Source organism: Coffea eugenioides, chromosome 1 (genome assembly GCF_003713205.1).
Source record: "Coffea eugenioides isolate CCC68of chromosome 1, Ceug_1.0, whole genome shotgun sequence".
NCBI lineage: Eukaryota > Viridiplantae > Streptophyta > Magnoliopsida > Gentianales > Rubiaceae > Coffea > Coffea eugenioides.
Genome location: NC_040035.1, coordinates 3,377,900 through 3,400,680, shown reverse-complemented (window position 1 = coordinate 3,400,680; position 22,781 = coordinate 3,377,900). Strand labels below are relative to the sequence as shown.

At 36.1% G+C, this 22,781-nt stretch overlaps 1 protein-coding gene across 1 annotated transcript; it reads left to right on the top strand.

The window, feature by feature from the left end:
- The first annotated feature begins 1,057 nt into the window (after window positions 1-1,057).
- Window positions 1,058-9,410, top strand: LOC113765620. The gene is made up of 7 exons (XM_027309859.1): window positions 1,058-2,611; window positions 2,742-2,903; window positions 2,982-3,281; window positions 5,037-5,126; window positions 7,556-8,632; window positions 8,745-8,915; window positions 8,997-9,410. The coding sequence occupies exons 1-7, from the start codon at window positions 1,544-1,546 to the stop codon at window positions 9,288-9,290; spliced, it is 3,162 nt and encodes a 1,053-aa protein (XP_027165660.1). The 5' UTR covers window positions 1,058-1,543; the 3' UTR covers window positions 9,291-9,410.
- The last annotated feature ends 13,371 nt before the right edge of the window (window positions 9,411-22,781 follow it).

The following is a 22,781-nucleotide window of genomic DNA, read 5'->3' as shown; positions in this document are numbered from 1 at the left end:
TAAAATTTAAGTTCATAATATCTAAATTCTCAGAGACATGAATTTTGTATAATTTCAAAATATTGTGATATTTTGGGGTTGGATTTAGATATAATTGAAATTGAGATGAAATTTATTTGTTTTAACTTATAATTTAAAAAATTTATTTTTAAAAATCCAAGTTATTAAAAAATAGTAAACTTTTCATCATATAAAATATTAAATTAGTCCATTACATGTCTTATTTTGTACATATATATATTTATATAAATTATTTTTTAAAAAATTCATTGAACCGAGGTTGAACCGGTCCGATCGGTTGAACCTCGACCCTTTCACTTCACCGGTTCAATTAACGGTCCGGTTTTTAAAACATTGCTTATAACTCGTCATAGTCATGCATATTTTTGGTGGCTTTTGATTGAAATTGAATGTAAACTTTATTTTGATGGCATATAGATTTGTTTTTAGGTAACTAGAATTTTATGTTTTATCAATTATTTTATTGTTGAATGAATTATATACCAAATTTGGTGGTTGATGCAATTATTTTTCATAATTATTGTTAAATATTTTAATTTAGAGACATTGTGTGTTGGATTGTTATCTTGGAATGCTTGTAATACGGGCCAAACTTTGTCAAAATTTTCAAAAAAAATTTGTCCCACCAAAACTTTTTTTTTTTAAATGATTTTAATGAGGGTTGGAATGTGGGTTTCCTTTTTTACCCCTCTGTCCACCTGCAGTTTTCGTGAGATCGTTGGCTCAATCCAAAAACAAGCTGCATTGACTAGGCATATGCAGTTGAGGGACTGAAATTGGTCACAATTAAAAAGTTTAAAAACTATATCAACTTCTGATAATAATTTAGGGACTATTTTAGGCATATATTTTCTCACTAGTATTATTCCCTATGCTCCAAATTGGGCAATGGGGTACGGGAAAGGAAGGTAAGAGTAGGCATTTTTAGATTGAAAAATTGGGAATTTAAAGAAAAATAACCATTAGGGTATTGGGTTAGCCCTTGTACTCGACATTTTGCTACTTTCTGTTTCTCCAATTAATTTCTCCCATATTAAACAGACAATTGATAAAAGGGTATTTGGAATGATTTGTCCAAAACCCAACTTCCAAACGAACCCTTAAGGCTTGAACACCTGCAGATGCAAGAAACCTTGGGACAAGTGCGGGCCTTTTAATGGGGTGGAAAATCTTTAGCACTGCAGGTATTTGGAAGCAACAGCATTTCTAAATTTCTAATCTTCAGGGAGAAGAACATCACAACTCTCAGTTGATGCTTACAGAAGCTAGGTTGTAAGGAGGGTGTTTGACAAAACCCAGCAGAAAACCAGGTTTTTCTTGATCTTTTTGGTGTCAATTTTCTTTAGGATTGCTTTGGTATCTTTCCGCAAAATTGTGCATTTATAGACTGGATGATTTTGGTACCTGTGTTCTCTGAATAAAAGAAAAGATCCCTTCTGGTTTTAAGCCTTACAGTTTCATAATCTCTGAGAAATTTGAAAAAGGGAAAAGAAAAAGGAAGAAAGAAAAGATAAACGCCCATATGGCCGATCCTCCAGACAACAAGGTGCTCAAGACCACCCAAGAAGATGATGGTAACGTTGATAGGTTGAGTGCACTTCCGGACTGTGTACTGCTCTATATCCTCTCACGTTTCTGTTTCTGCACAAAAAGTGCAGCAGCCACCTCGGTATTGTCCAAAAGATGGAGAAACCTTTTCGTTTTGCTTCCTGAAATTGATCTATATTTCTTTGTGGACGAGGATGTTTCTGACCGTGATAGACTCTACTCAGATTTTATAAATTTCACAAATAGGGTGATCCGACAGCGAAATGAAGCTCCAATTAGAAGAATTCGACTCCTTGTGAGCCATTTTTCGGAAAGGCACCGGATGCTCTTTGAGTGGCTGTTGATATCTGTTGCTGCTGCATTTTCTTTGTCGATTATCCAAGAACTTAAGATTTCAATCTTGATTGACAGAACAACTAAGCCATCTTCAATAGCTGTTCCGCCTGTAATTTTTACATGTAAAACACTAGTTTCTTTATCACTAAACCTTGGGGTGGATTGGACGGTTCCGGATTTGGTGTGCTTGCCTAATCTCAAGGTACTTGACATGGACATGTTCAAATTGGTAGATGAAGCTTGTATTGGGAAGTTTCTTCAGGGTTGTCCTTTGCTTGAACAGTTGAAGTTATCTATGCGACCTTTCAACCATGAGCATGACGCTGACGAACATATTGAAGTCAATTTTGTTAAAATCTCAAGTCCTGTGTTAAAGAGAGTGATCCTCTGTTTCCAGGGAGTTGAATCTGAGTTTACTACTGTTGTTGAGTCCAACAGTCTTGAACATTTGTGCTTCTTCCTTGATGGACAGCATAAAGTTGCTATAGATGCCCCAAATCTCAGGTCTTTGAAACTTGATGGCGATTTACTTGAAGTTGATATCATTCAAAACATGATTTCTCTTGACAATGCATTACTGGAAATTGATTTTCTGTGTCATATGAGAACCAGAAGCGCCATAATTTCATGCAGTGAGCGTGCTTTTAAGTTTTTTAGAGGATTGCAATATGTGAAATCAATTTCTTTCTCAGAGAGCTTCCTTATTGTAAGTTTTATTTATTTTTTATTTATTTTTTATTTTCATAATTCTTCATCTGGCTTCATTTCAGAGCTTATCCTTCAAATTATAGTTGTAGAATTGAACGTTTATTCTTACTAAATTCTTCTCTATGAAGGCTCTCTATCTTTCTCAAAGGGTTTTGCCAACATTCAGAAACTTGATCAAATTACAGCTTGATCCTTTTGATTGCCCTGCTTTTCCTCGTGAATGCATGTCTGACATATTATCAAGCTTATTTGAAAGTTCTCCGAACCTTGAAGTGCTTATCTTCAGTGAAGTAAGTTATAATGGACACTTATATTGCAGGCTTATTTCAGTTGTATTATGCAGTCCCTTACGTACGTCAAATGCACAGGTGTCCAAGAACTACTTTAGCAAAGATGAAGAACTTAATTCTGTTTTCCATGAGGCTCTTCCACTAGTGTTGGTTGAATGTCTTAAGGAAATAGAAATCGGAAATTTTAAAGGGGAGGAACATGAATTGAAGCTGGTAGAATTTTTTTTGGAGAGTGGGAAATCTTTAAAGAAGATGACTCTCTTTGGTCATGCTGGTGTGTCTTTATCAAAAGGTCTAGACAGGATATTGTCATTCAAAAAGTGCTCAGACGATTGCCAGATTGTGTCAAAAGCGCAATGGAACTGGTTTTTTCGCTCATGACTACAAAAGGCGCTGAAACTCTCCCTTTAAATAGTATTTTCTTGGATGTTCCTTCTCTTCTTGTTTTATTTTTGTCTAATTAGTTATTTTTTTGCTTTATGACCACCTGTTTCTTATTTTTTGGGTGAAGACTTGATTAAATCTTCAACAATTTCTTGAGCAAGTAAAGACAGTGCTTGAACTTGTAGTACAAATCATATCTGATGCCACTGTTGATGCTCTATTGTGACTGGTAAGCATATCAATTGGCTGCAGAATAGGAAGTTTTGGCTTCATAAAATAGGATATTGGATAATAGGATCATATGCCAAAAGTTGGTATAAATGCACCCAGGGAAATAATAATAGCTGGGGAGATTTACAGTTTTCAGTAGAACCTTTGTTTTGGCAGTTCTACTAAGTCAGTCATTATGCAGCAAAGCTTACCAGAAAATGCCCTGAATCTTGAAGTGTTCATCTTATGTTATGCAAGTAATTATGAGCTTGAATAGATGTTAAAGATGGTCGAACTGATCATTAGCACCTCTTTGAATGCATTTGGTAATGGTTTTCAGTAGAAGTGATTAATAGATAATTCAATTGCACAACATTAAGTTTTGGTTTTGAGGATATGATAGCCTATTGCACAACTTTAGAGGTACCAAGGAGTTTTATGTATATTTTGTCAAAGGCTATTACGGTAGGGTTCACTAAAAATCATATGGAGTTGGAAATCAAAAACTTTGACAACTATGATTCCAAGCTGGTGGATCATGTTTGGAAAATTAACATTCTTATTAAAACATAACTTTTGGTGGAGTTTAGAGCCTTTCAAGTCTTCATGAGAAATGTTACAACAGGATATTGTCCTTAAAGAAAAGCTCTAAGAATTGCGGAAAAGCATTGGATAGTAAGAAACATCTGGATTGAATCATTACTTAAACCAATTTGAGCTTGATGGTCCTTTTTTTCTTTTTATGTTTCATTTATTTATTTATTTGTTTTGGTGGGAATAGGGTGGTTCTTGGTCTGTTGCATTTAGCCTGAATGATATGCTGGAGTGGCACACTTGATATCATTGATAAGAGGTGTATTATCCTTGATATGCTTCTTGATGACCCATTTATGTCGGTTTTTCTTGGTGAAGTCCAGATTGATGGTTCATTTGATGTGCATATGTGCTTCTAAAAAAATTGGTTTTTGTGGTGCTGTCTTTTGGTCTTTTGAAGTGGATCTTAAACTGGTACAACAATTAATAGCAGAACTAGAATAATATTGACAAATTTCAAAACCCGCATGTGAATGATAATATTCTGGTCACATGACATTTGTAAATTGACATGTTAAAAAATGTTAATAAAGCACCCCTACAATGTTTAAAGGTCAAAATCCTACATATCAATTTTCTACCCAGAAGGTATCTAGCTTAATGGCCTAAGCAGATTCAAGGGTGTTGTGTTTCCAAGAAGAGCATGGGTGTAACATTAGAAAATAATACTTGAATAATCTTATGTTGAGAGATAGCATTAAGGAGTAAAAGGTATGAAATGATCATATATTGAAAGGTAGCATCAAAGCTCCATAGGAAAGATTAGCTTGGAAAACTTATTATTTTTTCAGTTTCAAAAGTTAATTAGGAAGTTTTAACGTTTAAATCTTATATCTCTAGACATATTTGTTTGGTTTAGTTGTATACGGTTTCTTTGCAAGTAATTTGCAGTCTTCTTTCTGAAAATTGGAACATTTTTATTCAAAAAGTTTACTGTAATTGCAGAACTATTACAAGCTGTTTGACAGGAGACGGAAATCACAAGATATTGCATGGAACCAATGCAAACCATTCAACAATTTAGTCATCTTGCTGGTTAGTATGGACCCTTGTTGAAGATCTATGCTGGAACCAGAACACCTGCAGACGCAGAAAGTACGAGTTCAGGACTGTTGAAACTGCTGGAGTATTTTCAGGAAGTTCAGATGTGTTCTTACCATCAAGAAGGCGAAATTTCGACAGATTTTATACTCTTATCAGTGGACTGTTACGAGGCCTTTTGCAGCTAGCTGTCCTATCTACTGTAGTCCTCTGTGTTTTGCTCTGGAAATGCTAGATAGTTATAGGGATGTGATTAGTACTAGGACGAAAAGGGTACTCCTGCAACCGTTTGTGAAGGTTGTCCTCATTTTGTACTGCGCGTAACATTGGTTAAACACGATGTAACTTTTTTTTCACAGGATGTATTTTCAGAACAGATAGTGGTGGGCCCCACACTTGGCGCGGAAATCGAGTTACATGGTGTAATCTCAGCCGCACAAAATTTTGAGGGCAAATCTTGGCCCTTAACCGTGCAGGGACGGTCATCAGTATGACCGTCCCTGCCCCAAATCCGGGTACTCCTGACTTGTTGCGATTATGTAAACTCTTACAACTGTTTTTGTACAATGGTTGCTAAATTTGCTTTTTGCTTCCTAAAGAATCGTACAACATACCACATTATCAAGCTCAACACATGGATGATTCTTTCTAGAACTCAACCGTTTGGCAGCAACCTTAGGAAATCAGTTGATATTGTATTAGATTATATTGGATCAATTCAAACTCATGACCTAAATATGACTTTACATGGCATTTTATATGTTTTGATACATAGTACTCTTTCACACATATTTACACACACAAAATGTTTTTTTTAACACATATGAACACATTTTCATGTACATAAACATATTTTGACACACTAAATTACTTCCATACATACAAACAAATACTCACTTTCTTAAGTTTCTTGGATAGAAATACATCATTTTCACACATATAAACACACTAAAACATACACTAACATGCTTTCATACATATAACACGCACATATTGGCTTTTTATATTGCTTGGATGGACCAATTAAGAGCAAAAAATCCTTTTGAAAAAGCAGATGAAATCATCTAAAATGCAATTAAAGGAATCGAATTGAAGAATTAAAGAACTTAGGGAAATGAAATCATCCAAACAAATGTTTTTTCTTTTTTTTTTTTTCCTTTAGCAACATCTATATCGATGTTAGGTAGTAAAAATACTTCTGTTCAACTAATAAAACAAAGGTTCAAATCCTCTTATCCCTTCCTATTTCTTAAATCTAATCCTTCCCTACTAGGATTTTTTTAAAAAATTAAATATTAATTTAAGTACAATTACACTTGTATGCATACCATATACACATGATGAGACTACAACAATTTTTTTTTTTTTTTTTTTTTTTTTTTGCATCCTGAGTAGTGGGCTGAATCCACATTTTGATTTAGGCATTGTTTGGATTGAAGGAAATGAATGGAAAAGAAAGGAAATGATACCAATAATAATAATAATAAAAAGTAGCAGAAAGTGATTTCCATCCATTTTGTATGGATTATGTAAGGAAAAGAAAGGAAATACTGAATTTTTGTTTAGATTGATGAAGGAAAAGAAAGGAAAGGAAAAGATCAAATCTTAACTTACTAAAAAAATAGAGAAAAATGATCCTTTAAAAAAATTCAAATTATTTCAATTAATCTAGTTTAATTTCCCTCTGTTTTCGCCCAATTATAGGTGAAAATCATAATTCAACAAAATAACTAAATCCCTCCCTATCATTTACTTTCCGTTCTCAAAAGTCAATTCAAACAATAAAAACTAAACCCCTCCAATTCCTCTCCTTTCCTTTTCCTCCCATTCCCTCAATCCAAACGGTGCCTTCGGTAATGCAAGGCTCGGGGTTTTTATTGGAGATATATTTGGGCCCTAGACTCACCCTTCTGTCAAAAGTGAACGGGAGGAAAAAGAAGAAAAAGAAGAAAAGCCTAGGTTCCCACATTCCAGTATGGAAAGGGAAGCAAGCTTGAGAAATGTTGATGATTATCACAGAATATCTAGGCAAATATAAGCAAAACCCTGATTGTAGTTAGTTTTCTAATGTTTTTTTTTTCCTTTTTCGTTTTGGGATAGTGTTTTGTTTTCGTTCTGCCTTCGTTTCTTTTTCTCTTTTATTTGAGCCATTGCAGATTATGATCTTGCTCCCCTGCTCATTTTGCTTCTGTGGCTTTATTTGTTGATTTCCTAATATTCTCTCCGACACATTGATTTTGTTTTGTGAGTTTTTGGAAAAGGTTTCCTGCAACGCAGGTTCTGTTATGCTTCTGCCCTTCAGTCGTTTTGTTTTGTTAGTTTTTGGTGCAGGCTCTCTAATTGTAATTCCTTGAACCCTTTCCGAGTTATTAGTGAAAAAAATTAACCATCTTCTTGGGTTGGGAAAATAGTAATCAAGTTGATTAACGATGACTGATCATGATTACGATCATCCTTCGGAACCCAGAAGGGCTTTTAGAAGAAAAACCACCCCAGATGACAGATTGAGTGCCCTTCCTGATGAAATTCTTCTTCATATCCTGTCATTTTTCTGCACGAAAGATGCTGCAAGAACGTCAGTTCTGTCCACCAGGTGGAGAGACCTTTTTATTTGGCTTCCTGATGTTGATCTTACTTTCTCTGAAGCATACACGTGTAATTTCATGGATAAGCGTCGCACATTGTGCTGTCATGCCCTAAATAAGCGTGACATGTTGCTCTGTAAGTCCATAAAATTTATCAATTTTGCCAATCGAGTGATTATGCTACGAAAAGGGGCTCCTATAAGAAAATTGAAACTCTTTTTGGCTTCCGTTATCCCAGGTAATAGCGTGACAATTGATTCGTTGATATTTGCTGCACTTTCGTGTACACTCCAAGAAGTTGGTATATTTATTTATAGTGATAAAAATTGGAAATTAGCTCGTGCTGGATTATTCTCTTGCAAAACGTTAGTTACTTTGAAAGTAATCGGTGGTGAAGTGGATTTGGTTCTGCCAGATTCAGTTTATTTACCAAATCTTAAGGCACTGCACTTGCTTGAATTGGCACCAGTAGATGCTCAGTCCATTACTAGGCTTATCAACGCCTGTCCTTTGCTTGAAGAACTGGAGTTAGGTATAGAATCACACAATTTGAGTAAAAGGCTTTTAACTAGAGCAGTCAATTTATCTAGTCCTTCACTGAAGAAACTGATACTCTGTGGTCGCTTGGCTGGGTGTTCTTATATTATTGAGGCAAAGAATCTTGAGTATTTGGAATATCGTGCCCGGCAAACGCAACAAATTAGTCTAGATGCCCCAAATGTTAAGTATTTGATCTACAGTAGTCTTGACAGTATAAACTTGATTCAAAACTTGAAGTCTCTTGTTGAAGCCAAAATCAGAGTTCACTGCTCCAGTTATCCAACTGAAAGAGGCTTCTCATTGAATGATTTGCATGCTTTTGTTAAAGGACTGGAAAGTGTGAAGTCACTCTATCTATATCATTCTAGTCTGCAGGTAAGTTTACATCTCATTCTACTATTGGTTTCTCGTTCTGGAGCTTTTCCTTTGAGTTGTAACAATATGGAACTTCATGTGTATTCACTTACTTTTTCTGATTTGCTTGAAGGCTCTCTACCTTTGTCGTGAGTTGCTGCCGACTTTCAAAAATTTGACTACTCTGTCTCTTGATCCTTCCAATGATTTGTTTCTTACGAATTATGATCATACCTGTTTATGGAAAGTGTTACCTAGCTTACTGAAAAACGCCCCTAATCTTGAAGTTCTGATCTTTGATCAAGTGAGTTGTTTGCGAGCTTTTCTCTTGTTGAACTAGTTACATTAGATTTTGTAGTCTGTAACTTTCTTCCAATTGGCACAGGTGTTTAGGAACAGCTTTAGCGCATCTGAGAAATTTGAGTGTATTCTGCCAGACGCAATTCCAATATGCTCCGTTCACCATCTTAAGGAGATGGAAATCAAAAAATTCAACGGCGAGGAACACGAATTCGAGGTAGTAGGGTACTTTTTGAAGAACGGGATTTCTTTAACGAAGATGACTCTTTGCGGAGTTATGAAACCTTCATCAGAATCCTGCAGAAGGATACTGTCATTCTGGAAATGCTCTGAGGATTGCCAAATTTTGTTCAAAGAACTCGATTCAAACAGGATTTGACGATTGCCTATATGATAGGGTGATCATCTCTTGTTAGTTTTGCATCTAAATTTCTAATCATATGTTTTGACGCCATTGTTGAAGCTATTGGGATGAATTGATTCTTTCTGAAGTTGATCATTCAATTGCAGAATTTGATTTTTTTTTTCTCGTGTACAGGAGAAAGATATTTGCACCTATCGTTTTTTCTTTCCTTTTTGATTTAGCATTGGTATGACATTAGAAGAAAAATATCTGAATGATCATATTTTGAATGATAATATATTGGAAGATGGCATTGAAACTCCCGGGGAAAGAATAGCTCAGTAAGATTATTGTCTCGGCTCAAAAAGTTACTGAGTTCTTTACAATTATATTTTTACAGATATTTCTGTGCAAGTCTGTACTCTTCTTTCTGAATACATTTGTGTTTAATTGTTAGTCATTGAGTCCCTTTGCGTTTTGGTACTTAAGCCACAATAGGATTTAGGTATGATGGTTCTGACTGGTCAGTTTGGTAGTTTTATTCCGTCTAGAAATTAGGAGTTTGCTTGGTCTATTTAAAGGGCCTATGACTCAGTTCTGCTCCTTCTTTTCTCTTCTTCATAGTTTATTTTGTCTTTCTTGCTTGCTATCTTGTTCACGACCAATTTCCTTTTTTTGTAGCTTTATTTGTCAACTTAGGTGGGTTAATTTCCTGCATTGATATCCTCAGAGAACTGCAACTCAGGATTGATTCTGCAGCACAGGTTCTCTTCTGTTTCTGCTCTCTGTATTTCTGGCCTTCCTCTTCAGTTGTTTATACTTCTATGTTCTGTAATAGTTATAAACAAAAACTGATTCTTGGTTCAGCCTTGCTAATTCTAATCTCTTGAACGATTTCAATATCATTTGGTCAAAAAACCATTTTCTTGGATTAGGAAGCCGCAATCAAACTGATTAACAATGACTGATCATCATCATCATCATCATCATCCTTCAGATTATTGTGCTGATAGGTTGAGTCCCCTTCCTGATGATACTCTTCTTCACATTCTGTTGTTCCTTTACTATACACAAAATGCTGCAAGAACTTCAGCCTGTCCGGCAGGTGGAGAGACCTTTATATGACATATTTTAACCCATTTAATCATGTATCTATTCAATGTTGATGTTGTTAAAATGCAGAATAAAGCCTCCAAATCATAAAACAAAGTCCAAAAATTCAAAAGTTAAAGTTTTCGTTAAAAAAATGTTTAAATGTGCAATACATAGTAAAACACAAAATTTAGAGTTTTCAAAATCTTCGAAAGTATAATACATAACTAAACTTTTCAAGCATGACATAAATTACAGATCTTATGTATTTTACAGAAACACAGTCTAACAATTCCATATACAATTAGATATGAAACTTACACATCTTTAAAATTTCTAATTGAAATATTCAAGCCAAATTTGATCATTTTTAATTGTTGTTAATTACTCAAAATGGGGTTTGTAATGTTTAGCTACTATAAGAAAAAAGCTACTTTATCAGGTTAGTGAGTCAATAGGCAAATTGATCCAACCAAATAGAAATGGAATCCATTAGTGTTAGCCCTAAGGATGAAAAGTCTATTATACACTTACACATGAACTAGGTCGAGTACTATGGCTCAAAACAAAAAAAAAGGGGTGAATCACAACCCAATCTTATAATTGAGCAAGCCAAACCATTACCCAACCCAATCGAAACTGGTTCAATGCCCTAGTTTTTTCGACCAAAGTGGGTTAGTTTATTCTATTTCCCTTTGTTAGTACAGAAAATCATGCAGGTTAATTCAACAATCCCTCGTTTAATTGATCCAATCATCCGTTTATATTATTTAAAAAAAGCTGTTTTTTTTATTATTATAAAGAAAAGCTATTTTATTCGGTTAGGATGTCAATCTACAAGTTGATCCAATCAAACTTGTTTATATTCTTGTCGTTAATGCTAACAGGTTGATTCAACAATCACTCGTTTAAGTTTGGATTGTATTTATACTTCTTAATTATAATCGTGTTTGAGTTGTGTTACAACGTCATATTAGAAATTGCCATCTCTAGCAAAACTATTACATTACATCACCATCTATTCGTTAATAGCACCAAGCTATTACATTACAATCACCAACAATTTTCGAATTGGAAAGATTCACAATAAGCAATAGAGCACCTAGAAAATATTAGACAGCAATTTCAGACAAATAGAAATGGAACCCATTGGTGTTAGCCCTATTAAGGATGAAAAATCGATTATACCCTTACACATGAACCAGGTTGAGTACCGATGGCTAAAAAAAAAAAAGAGAGTGAATCACAACCCGATCTTGCAACTAAGCAACCGAAAGCATTACCCAATGCTTTATAATTCCAAACAATGCTTTATAATTGAAGCAAACCTTACAAACTGTAAACCTGTGGAATCCTTCTCTAATCTTTGACCATAAGCCACAATACATACAGTACATATACATAGAGTTGGGCAGATACAATTCCTTACATATATTAACCAATTGACTCTTGAAAGTAAAATTTCTATTAACCATTTAAAGGCCCTATGGCTTAGGTCCGAATAAAAATCGTTCACTCGTGTGTACATTGACAGTATATTAAAAAATTACTCTAATTTTCCTACATTGATCCTCAGAGATTAAATCTGCAGTGCAGGCTCTCTTTTGTTTCTGCTCTCTCTATCTTTGGCTTTCCTCATCAGTTGTTACTTTCATGTTCTGTAATAGTTATGAACAGAACTGATTCTCAGTTCAGCCCTTGCTAATTCTAATAATTTCTTGAACGATTTTGAAATTATTTGGCAAAAAAAAAAACCATTTTCTTGGATTAGGAAGCAGTAATCAAACTCAGTGACAATGACTGATCATCATCATCATCCTTCAGATTATTGTACTGGTAGGTTGAGTTGAGTGCTCTTCCTGATGACACTCTTCTTCACAGTCTGTTGTCACTTTTCTGTACACAAACAGCTGCAAAAACTTCAGTTCTGTCCACCACCAGGTGGAGATACCTTTTTATTCGGCTTCCTGAAATTCATCTTCAATGCTCTAAACACTGTACGACAGGTGGGATCTGCTGTTAGGAGCCACGATTTGTGCTGTAACTATTTTGTGTTTTACCCTTCATTGGCTTCATATGATTACACTATGACACGGGGCTCCGATAAGAAAATTTAAACTCCATGTGTGGGAATATACCCCATCCATGTGTTTGGCGATTGCCTCGTTGATATTTGCTGCACTTTCATGTAACCTCCAAGAACATGATCTTTTGGTGGCTAGTTATGAAAATTGGAAATTATCTCGTACTAAAATATTCTCTTGCAACGCGTTAGTTACTTTGAAAGCAATCAATGGTAAGGTGGATTTGGGTCATCAAGATTCAGTTTATTCAATTTATTTGCCTAATCTTAAGGTGCTGCACTTGCTTGAGTGGTCACCACTGGATGACCAGTCCGTTTCTATCTAGCCTTGTCAAGGCTTGTCCTTTGCACCAAGAACTGAATTTAACTTTACAGTCTTTCCATTCGACAGGTAGAATCTAGTCCTTCACTGATACTCAATAGCCTGTGGACTAGGTATTCTTTAAAATCTCTTGAGTTCTTCTTAATTGGGTGTTGATACAAATAGGACTATTTCCATAAACGACCCTTATTTTGGAAAGCTATGGTATATTTGGTCCTCCTTTGCCTGATTTGTTTTCCAGAACTAGCAATATTACATCAAATTCTGATTTTGGCCATCCCAACATTTCAGGGGTCTGAATTTGCACCTTTTCAATCCGATCTTCACTAAGAAAATTCAACATAAGTGGTCCAACAATATAAACCTCTTAAGAATGTTGTCAAGCCATTCCACCATACAAGTCAGACCAGTTGCAACAGAATAAGAAACAAATGCTGGTTGAATCCTATCTTTTCTGCCTATTGAACACTATTGGTGATCCTAAGAGCTTTTCTTGAATGGTGATACCACATGCTTATGGAGATTTAAAAGGCTTTACTAGCATAAGTTCATGTTCCCTTCTCTAGATTTGGTCATTTCCATCTCCCTATGACGTTTACTACAGCTCTTTCGATCTAGCCATTGGCAGAATAAACTCAAAGCTCCCAGGTCCCTCTTGTAGCTGCTCCTAATTGCCTTAGGCACTGGAAAACGAACTAAAATTGATTCTACACCAAAATAGATAATCATACTCACCAAATGAAAGATAAGCACTTCAAGATTAGAAGTAGCATGAAGTCAGCTTGGGAATATCTTTCATAAATTGCCTTCAGACAGATGAGAAGAAGATCTAAAACAACTCAATGCTTATAATCATAAAGTTCATTTACCCAATAATTGAAAGAACAAGCTTCAAATTTAGGACGGCAGAGTAAGATGGCGAAATACATATCTGCAGAAAGTAAAACATCGCAAAGTGCAGGCAAAATGATCGTTCACGGCTTAGCCGTGATTCTTTTGCCTGGTGCTTTAGTGCTATCTTTGACCACATAACCATATTAATTTTTGCTCCTAACTATCATATCCCAGAACCAAAACTTCTACTTATGATCAACTGATCTACTACTCAGTTCAACAAAAAAGCACCAGCAATTGCATTCAGATATCGTTTGTCAAAAAAAAATAAAAAAAAAAAATTGCATTCAGATATGATGCTAAGCACAAGTTCAACCATCTTTAGATTAAAGGACAGCAGAATCTGGAATCAACTCTATGATGTTAAAAACTTGTGGTAACTTACTTGATGAAAGAAAGATTAGCAATTCAAGATTAGGGGCATTTTCTAGTAAGCTTGCTAACATTTTCATAGCCAGGGATCATCAAAAATCGTGAAAAAAGAGTAATAGACTGATTTAACAAAACTCCCCAACTTGAAAATTCTAATTGAGGCCATAAATCTCCCCAGCTGTTATTCTTTTCCCCGGTGCATTAATACTAACTTTGAAATCACAATCCAGTTACACTACATATTGCTGCAAGATTTTATATACATTAAGCCAGAACTTCCCTGCAACTAAATGATGTGCTTATCAGTGCATCATAACAGCATCAAGAATAGCATCAGATTTAATATCATAAATACTCTTAAGAGGAAATAATCTAATATAATCCTCAAGTCAAAATTTCTAATTCACTCAGACCAATTCAAACTTAGGCTCTAAGTTTTATCCCTACTAGCGGTCACTCAGCTTTCAAACCAAATCCCACAGGCTAGCATTCTAACTTTTAAGTCTAGAATACACTACAAAGATCTAAAACCTAAACTCTGATACCAACTGTGACAGCCCCACCTCTCACTAGAGCGAACCCTAGGGTATCAGCGGACTGCCTGCCCAACTCTTGCCGGGGCTCAGTCGATCAAAGTACTAATAACTCAAATGAAGCGGATGAAATATCTTCCATGCAAGGGAGTGCAACCCTAATTTAAAACATAATCACTTCACCAACAATCCAAAAGCTTAGTATACATATAGCCAAATGTCAACTTACCACTCCACACATAAACTTACATAACATGAGTCGAACTTATAGGAGTCAAAAGTAAGGTCTACTCAAACAAAAGGTTACAAGTTCAAGCAAAATAAAGCTAAGAAAGCTCTTGACCGTTAGTCCGTCCCCGATTTGTTAAGGAAAACAAAGGGAGTGGGATGAGCTAAAGTCCAGTGAGGTTCCAAGTAAAACAAATAATCACATACCCAAATAGGGGCACAAAATAATCAAATAAACCATACAATGGAAAGGTAGTTTAAACACAGTTTAATTCAAGGATACGGGTGGCTTTCAAAAGCCAAAATCCCCTTGAACTTGATCATAAATGTCTCCGTTGATTCTCCGTCAACACTTGTATACACAGAATATCAAGTCCGTAGGACACCACTTTCACCGATCTCCGTCCACCATTCAACCCCCTACCGGGCCCGCACGCCACAAACAGTAGTTCGAGTATACCAGGAATCCAAGATTCCAAAGAAATAGGATCAAGTCGAGAATTTACCACTGGTGGTGCTGGGCAACACAACAAGCAAGCACAATGGCTATACTTCATCAGGGACCTCCAAACATCAGTCCCCAAGGTTTATCGGCCTTCTCGACCAAGCCTTTGCTGGCTCAATACAACCGACTCACCTAGGGATGGCAATGGGGGCGGGTGCCCCGCGGGGGGCTCTCGGGGCGGGGGATGGGGCGGGGGCGGGGGGTATTTTTTCCCCCCGTTTAGAAACGGGGCGGGGGGCGGGGGAGTATACCCCCGCCCCATCCCCCGCCCCGCTACCCGCAAAAAAAAATTATATATATATAATTATATATAATATGTAATTTAATTAGTTATAAATTTATGATAATGATATTATTAATTAGATGTATTATATAATGTATAATAGTGTATGTAATATAATTAATATTATCAATTATACGAATAATTAGACATGTCTACTAATAGAATTTATTAATTAGTTATATTAAATTTACTAATACATTTATACTAAATTTCTAATTACACTTAATAGAATAACACTTTTTTCTCAAAAAAAAAAGCACAAACACAATAATGAATTAGTGATTGTATTTGTACCAAAAGTGAAAACTTAACTATTTTAGTTGTATTTATTTCATCATGTTGGATTGTATTCAAATAATTTTTGTTTGATTGTTTTTATGAGTTTCAATAGTAAAATTAAAATAAATAATAACTTGATGATGTGTTGATATTTTAGTACTTGATTATTTATTAAAATTTAACTATAATAAAATTTTATTAACCCAGCGGGGGCGGGGGGGGGCGGGGGCGGGGCGGGGGGTGGGAGGCGGGGGACGGGGCGGGGGGTGGAGGGAGTTTGTAGGTAGCGGGGCGGGGGATGGGGGAGGGGTCCCCCGCCCCAACCCCGCCCCGTTGCCATCCCTAGACTCACCTAAGAGGTTGGGTACCCAAACAATAGCAGTAGTTGATGGGATATCACCCAAACAACTCAAACACAGTCATATATAGAGAAATCACATCTCATAATAACAGTATACAGAGCATTATTGGAAAACAAAGGGAGGTCGAGTGCGATAAAGTACACGCTCGCCTCCATTTTATCAAAACAGTATTTGGCTCCAACAGTCATAAATCAAGTATTTCAGATATTCAAATATTTCACATAACAGGTAGCAGGTAGTGGAACACTCACCTGTTAAGCAAAGCAGTAGTCAAACGTCAAGTATCTCGGTTACGACCACCTTCGTTTCCCAATTCTAGGGCAACGAGTGAAATCGTTAACAAATTGGATTCATTTCTCACTCAATTGTAGGTTCATTAAGAGATCAAGTGAGTGGTTAAAGCCACACAATTCATCATGCAAATTTGGTCCAAAATGCAGTAAAATTTCATGAGAAAACAAATTCAATAAGTGCATGAAAGTTGGGCAAAAGAAAAGTTTCATTCAAGGTTAAAATGTTCTTCGCGGGTAAAACAGTCGCGCCCGCGCAGTCTCGGTAAAACGGCTATATCTCACTGTAGGAAGGTCGGAATTAGGTTCCGTCAGTGACGTTGGAAACTAGACTCGAAGGGATTTCCAACGGTACCAATTACACACTCTAGTTCATCTCCTAGAAGTACCAGTAGCTCAGACAATTCAGCTGTTTTTCCAACCCTGGATCAGCCCTAACCTCAAGCAAAACTACATTAGTTCTTGGTGCTATCTTCATTTGTTTTGGTCCAAATTCACCCAAATCAGTCCTCAAATGTTCATATACAGGGGATCACAACTCCTAGGACCATTGGAGTTCAAAATATAATACATCAACATGAATAAGAATGACCATAGCAGCCTAGCTATCAAGAAAACCAAACCAGTCCACTATATAGACCAAACCACTACTTTACTTGCCCAAATTTCATTCCAATTCACACATGAGCTTAACCAATCTCTAGCCCAGTTTCTTAGGCATGATGAAGGTGTAAATAAATCACAAAAATCAAGAAGAAACCCTTCCTTCTCAAACCGGTCAGCCAAGGAGATGAAAACAGTCCAAAATTTCCTCTATTCATCCAACCTTCATCCTTTAATGATTTTCACTTAAACAACATATCAAGTGTTAAATCTAACTCAAAAGAGGTTTAAAACATGTAAATACTTCATAAACAACCATGAACAAGGTTCAAACATTTCATCAAACACTTGGTAGGCATACTAACTAACTCAACTATTACTTGTTTAATCTAAGAGATTAACCCCGAATCTCAACCAAACAACTTGTAGTTTGCCATTAAAACTTAAAGTACATGATAAAACACCATAAAACTATCATTTAAAGAATATTTACCTTTCTTGTAGGAAGCTTGAACCACCAAATCAATCCACCAAAATGAAAGCTTCAAGCTTGAATCAAGCACTTAGGGTTGGAGGAAAGTTTCTCACTAACTCAAGATCTTTCTCTTTTGGTTTTTGCTCTTGATCATCTAGGGTTAGAAAGCAAGAATATGGAGCTCTCTCTCTTTCTTTTTGGAGCTATGAAGTTCAGCCAACCTAAGGGAAAGAAAGCTCCAAGATGGTTTAAATTATCTTCTAACCTTTGGTCAAACAAGATTCATGGCTAGGGCTTTGCCACTTGGCCCCATTCTTGTCCAATCCTCCCTTAATCTTTGACTAATGATATTTTAACCTTTCCAAATGTACCAATACCTATTTAATACCTCTAATCTCTCATATGAAGTCCCTACCACAAATAAAAGCCACTTGGCAAAATATAAGTGGTGAAATATTTAAAACCAACTCAAGAAATTGTTTTAATTCAAATAAAAGGAAATAAAATGTAATGTGTAAGAAACTTAAAAAAATATAAGAAAATAATAAATATATATATATATATAGACATATTGCATTTGCATTTTAGACTTTTAATGAATTTTACCATTATTTGCTCTTAAATAAGTATGTAAAAATAATTTTTATGTTACAAATAACTTAATTGTGCAAAATATTAAATTATTTGATTTTGCCAAGCCAATATAATATTTCTTGATGTAGTTTAATTTATTTGCTTTTGTAGTCTTTGAATTCCGATAGCTAATTTAAGTATTTATAATTGTTAAGTGTCAACGGGAACCTAGAATTAAGACGAAACCGTTTTAGGTCAAAACCCTTATAACTGCACTTAGGACTTTAAATCTCGATAATTGAATTTTGCGAGATTAGTATACTAATAGGCTATCGAATTTCATTTGGGGGTAAAATTTTGGAATTAGTTACAAATGAGGATTTAAGTGGAGGGTCGAACAAGATATTAAAAGACCAAAATAGCCTTCCTCCATCTCAAATTAACTATGCAGCCATGGAACCTTCTTGGACAAGCTTTAAATCCCAGCATTTCATCTTGCTGGTTCCATTTTTTTTTCACCCCAGCACTCCACCATTCATATTGCCGGCTCAGCTCCACTAGACACACTTCACTATAAACATTCTACTATACGCATTCCATTCTACCAACCCCAAATCACCACAGCATCTCATTTCCATTTCCTTTGTCTGCCATGAACTGTCCGAGAGTAAAGTGGGAGAGAGCCGAGCTCTTTATTTCCTTTTCTTTCTATCCGTAAGCTAGAGGGAAAAGAGGGAGACTTGCCATTCTTCCTCCACTCCATCTGTGAGCTGGTGAAGAGGACCGAGAGCCAAACTTCCTCCATTTTGTTCGTAAGCTTGAGCAAGGGAGAGAGGGAGAGTCGGTGAGCTGCATTTCTGAACTGTCCGAGAGAGAGAGAGCAAGAGGTAGTTGTGCGAGTTATCTGTCTTCATCTCCTTCATCACTGTCGAGCTATCCATTTCCTTTCTCATCTGCAACCAGTTGTGATCAACCCAACAACCAACACCACAGCCTGCACTAACCAAGCTCAGTCCAGCCGTACCAAGCTCCTTAGCAAGCCGAGAGAGAAAAAAATTGCAGCTGCTTGTCGCGTGAGTTGAGCTTCAAGCTGAGGTAAATTCTGGTCTTGGACTAGTTAATTATAGGTAGATGAAGTTGTTTATGGGCATGCATGTGAGGGTGGTGCGGTTGGAGGATAAATTAAGTCACAAGAAATCTGATTTTGAAAGAAATTGGAGTTGCCGAGAGTTTGAGCTGGAAATTGCAGCTTTAATTGTTCAATTTGTGGTAATCTGAGATTAGATGTGTGTTTAGCTAACTAAAAACTGGATGATTATGCTTTGCATGAGGTTAATCAGCCGTGAGTGAGTAAGAAAATTGAAGGGATGCAGAATCTGCTTGCATGCAAGCCAACCGAGAAGACTTGGATGAATTTCTGGTGGGATGGTGACTTTTGATGGTGCCGAACTTGGCTTTGGATTAAAACTGATAGTTAACTGATTATTTGGTCATGCATGTAGCTGAAATGAGCCGTGGATATAAAAAAAAAAAAGAGAAAAGAAAATCTGAATTTCTAGAGTTTTTTGTGAGTTAAGTTGGACGTGACTTTCCTTTCTGTTTTGGGTTGAAATTCCGGTTGAATTGTAGTAGGAAGTGATTGTTTGTTGTCAAGAGCTAATGATTGATGAAGCTCTTGGCCATTTGAATAATTTTTACAAGAATTAAATTTTTGGTAGAATTGTTTAAGTGATTTGGCTGAAATGCACTTGGAAAGTCCATGACTTGTGGTTTGGAATTGTTTTGATGTCTTGGACTTCCTTTGTTTAATTTTGATTAGAATTGAACCTGTTGAGTCCTAGGGCTAATGATTGATGAAGCCCTAGTGAAATTGATGTTTGAATTGTGATTTTTTTTCTATATTGGCAACTTGGAATATAGTGTATAAGTAAATTGGAATCGGGAAGTCCGTTTTGGTCCTTTGAATTCGAATACTTGTTAACCAAGCTTTGTTGGAATATTTTGTCCTAGTATCAAGCTATGGAATTTGTGTATAGTGCGATAATGCTAAAATTCGAGTGTCGGGACTTTTAAAACCTTGCCAACTAGTTAATTCTTTCCTTTGCTTAAACTAGCCTTATTACTTTTAGGAAATGATTGCACTAACTTTCAAACTCTAAAATTTTTCGTAAAACTGACCCTAGCTAGTTGTTTTAGAGGAAAATTGTCAAAAACATGAGATTTTAATAACTTTAAATAAAAGGCGGATAAAACTTGTTCGGCAAGAAAACTTATTTGAAGTGAGTGGGTTCTAGTTTGCACCTCTAGAAAGGAAGTACCTTTAAAGAATCCATACGAAATATTTTATCACTTTTACTAGTTTTAATTTTAAGAGAATTGTTGATTTATTTCGAGGAAATAAACTAGTTATATACCAGATAATCTTTTATATATAAATCAAGAACTTGTATAGTAAAACTTATAGTTTTAAAACTTGGTCTTTTAGGGTTTAGCGAGGACGTGGATTTCGATTCCCAGCTTGACTTTTGAGCTTGACTTTTGGTAAGTGTCCTTGCTTGTTCTATGTTTATCTTGTTAAAGTGCTTTCTTGACTTGTTATGTGATAATTGGAAAGTGGTTTTCCTGATCCATCGAAGTGGGCAGTGTGTACTTTATCGCACTAGCCTTTCGAGTGGTGAATTGCTTGAAATGTTTTCTCGAATATCTTGCTTGCACTAGTTAAGTACTGAGTGGGGGAATGTACCACACCTTAGGGTGGGAGGGCCTCTTATCCTAACTCAAGTACCAAAATCTTGCAATTGTTGACTGGAGCGTGAACTCGTCAACTCAACTACCAGGCAGGGGAATGTACCACACCTTAGGGTGGGAGGGCCTCTTATCCTGACTTGGTAACCACTTGTTGTGACGTTGTTGGGTGAATCCCTCGACTAGGCTTTAAAAAGGTATACTCGAGTAATACCAAACCCTCTCGTGAGAAGAACGGGCCTGGTGGGAGTAAGTTGGTTGGAGCGTGTTAAGATAAAAAAAAAAATCTACATGGACTTTAGATAGTGAAAGTTGACGGAGGGGTCAACTGCGGTTAATTTTGATCAAGTTCGTAGAAAAATGGCTCCTGAGAGCCCCTGTATCCTACCCTGTGCTGTTATACGCTTTCCTACTTGATGGATTTAAGTTTGGTGTTATTGTTCACTATTTGTTTATATGATTGCATGTTTGGGCACCGCTGAATTTTAGCTCACCCCACGTTACTTGTTTTCCTTAACAGGTTCTAGCATTTGAGAGACCTGAAGTTGCCTTTACCTTTTATGAATGTTATTTTGAGTCAGTCTATGTACCTTTCGTCTTGGGTTGCCACTTGAAGCTGAAAAAGTGCAAGCCCTGAGTTTTGTTTGACTTGTATGAATGTATTTGAATTTTATGGTTTCACTTTGTGGTTTGTAATGTTATCTCTGAAGTTAATGTGTTCTTAGTATTGTAGTCGTTTTAATGGTTGGCTTGTTCGGGTGACGAATTTTGTTTTGGTTTAAGTTTTACGTCGGAAGGGTTTAGTCGGTTTCCTTACGTGAGTCCTGGCGAGAGCTAGACAGGCGACCCGCCAAACCTCTGGTTCGCCTTAAGGAGAAGTGGGGTCGTCACATAATGCATGGGAAATGTTATGACACATAGGGAATATGATGCAAGGGCATCTTATAAGTGGTCTAAGTCTTAGAATAAGGCATGTAGATAAGAAAAAAATTGTGTTTTAAAGTGAGGGTCAATACAAGGGAATTGTTGTAACATATGTAAAATACAATGCTAGGGAATATAATGAGTGGTTTAAATCTTAGGACAGGGCATGTAATTTAGGAAAATTATATTTTAAAGTGAGGGTTCTCACAGATGATATGTTAATCTTTGGTATTGACTTAAAACAAGTCAATGAGACCAAAAAGTTGCTATGATGCAAGTTTGAAATGAACGATATGGGAGAGGCCGATGTTATCCTAGGAATAAGAATCAAGAGCAAACAAGGACAAATTTTGCTTTCACAGATTGTAAGCCTGCCTTAATTTCCATTGACCCAAAAATTGACTTTGTTAAATATGTTGGTGATCTTGTGTCTCAATTGGCTTATACCAAAGTGATTGGATGTTTGATGTATGCAATGAAATGTACAAGGCCAGATATAGCGTTGGCTGTAGGCGTGTTAAGTGAATACACAAGTAATCCAAACAAATAGCATTAGTTAGGTGTAACTAGAGTCTTGAGGTATTTAAAACATACCAAAGACTATAACATTTGCTATGGTGGCTATCCTTTAGTATTAGAAAGTTATTCAGATGGTAGTTGGATGACAAATAAAGATGATCATTCTTCTACAAGTGGATGGGTCTTTATGTTAGGTGAAGGAGCAATTTCTTAGGCATCCAAGAAGTAAACATGCATAACCATCTCCACCATGGCAGCTGAATTTATAACTTTGGCATCAACTAGCAAGGAAGCTGAATGGTTACGAAATTTACTATCAGAGATACCTATGTGGCCAAAGCCAATTTCACCAATCTCCATATATTGTGATAGTGCTGCTATGCTTGCTAAAGCTTATAGCCAAGTGTACAATGGCAAATCTAGACATGTTGGATTAAGGCATAGT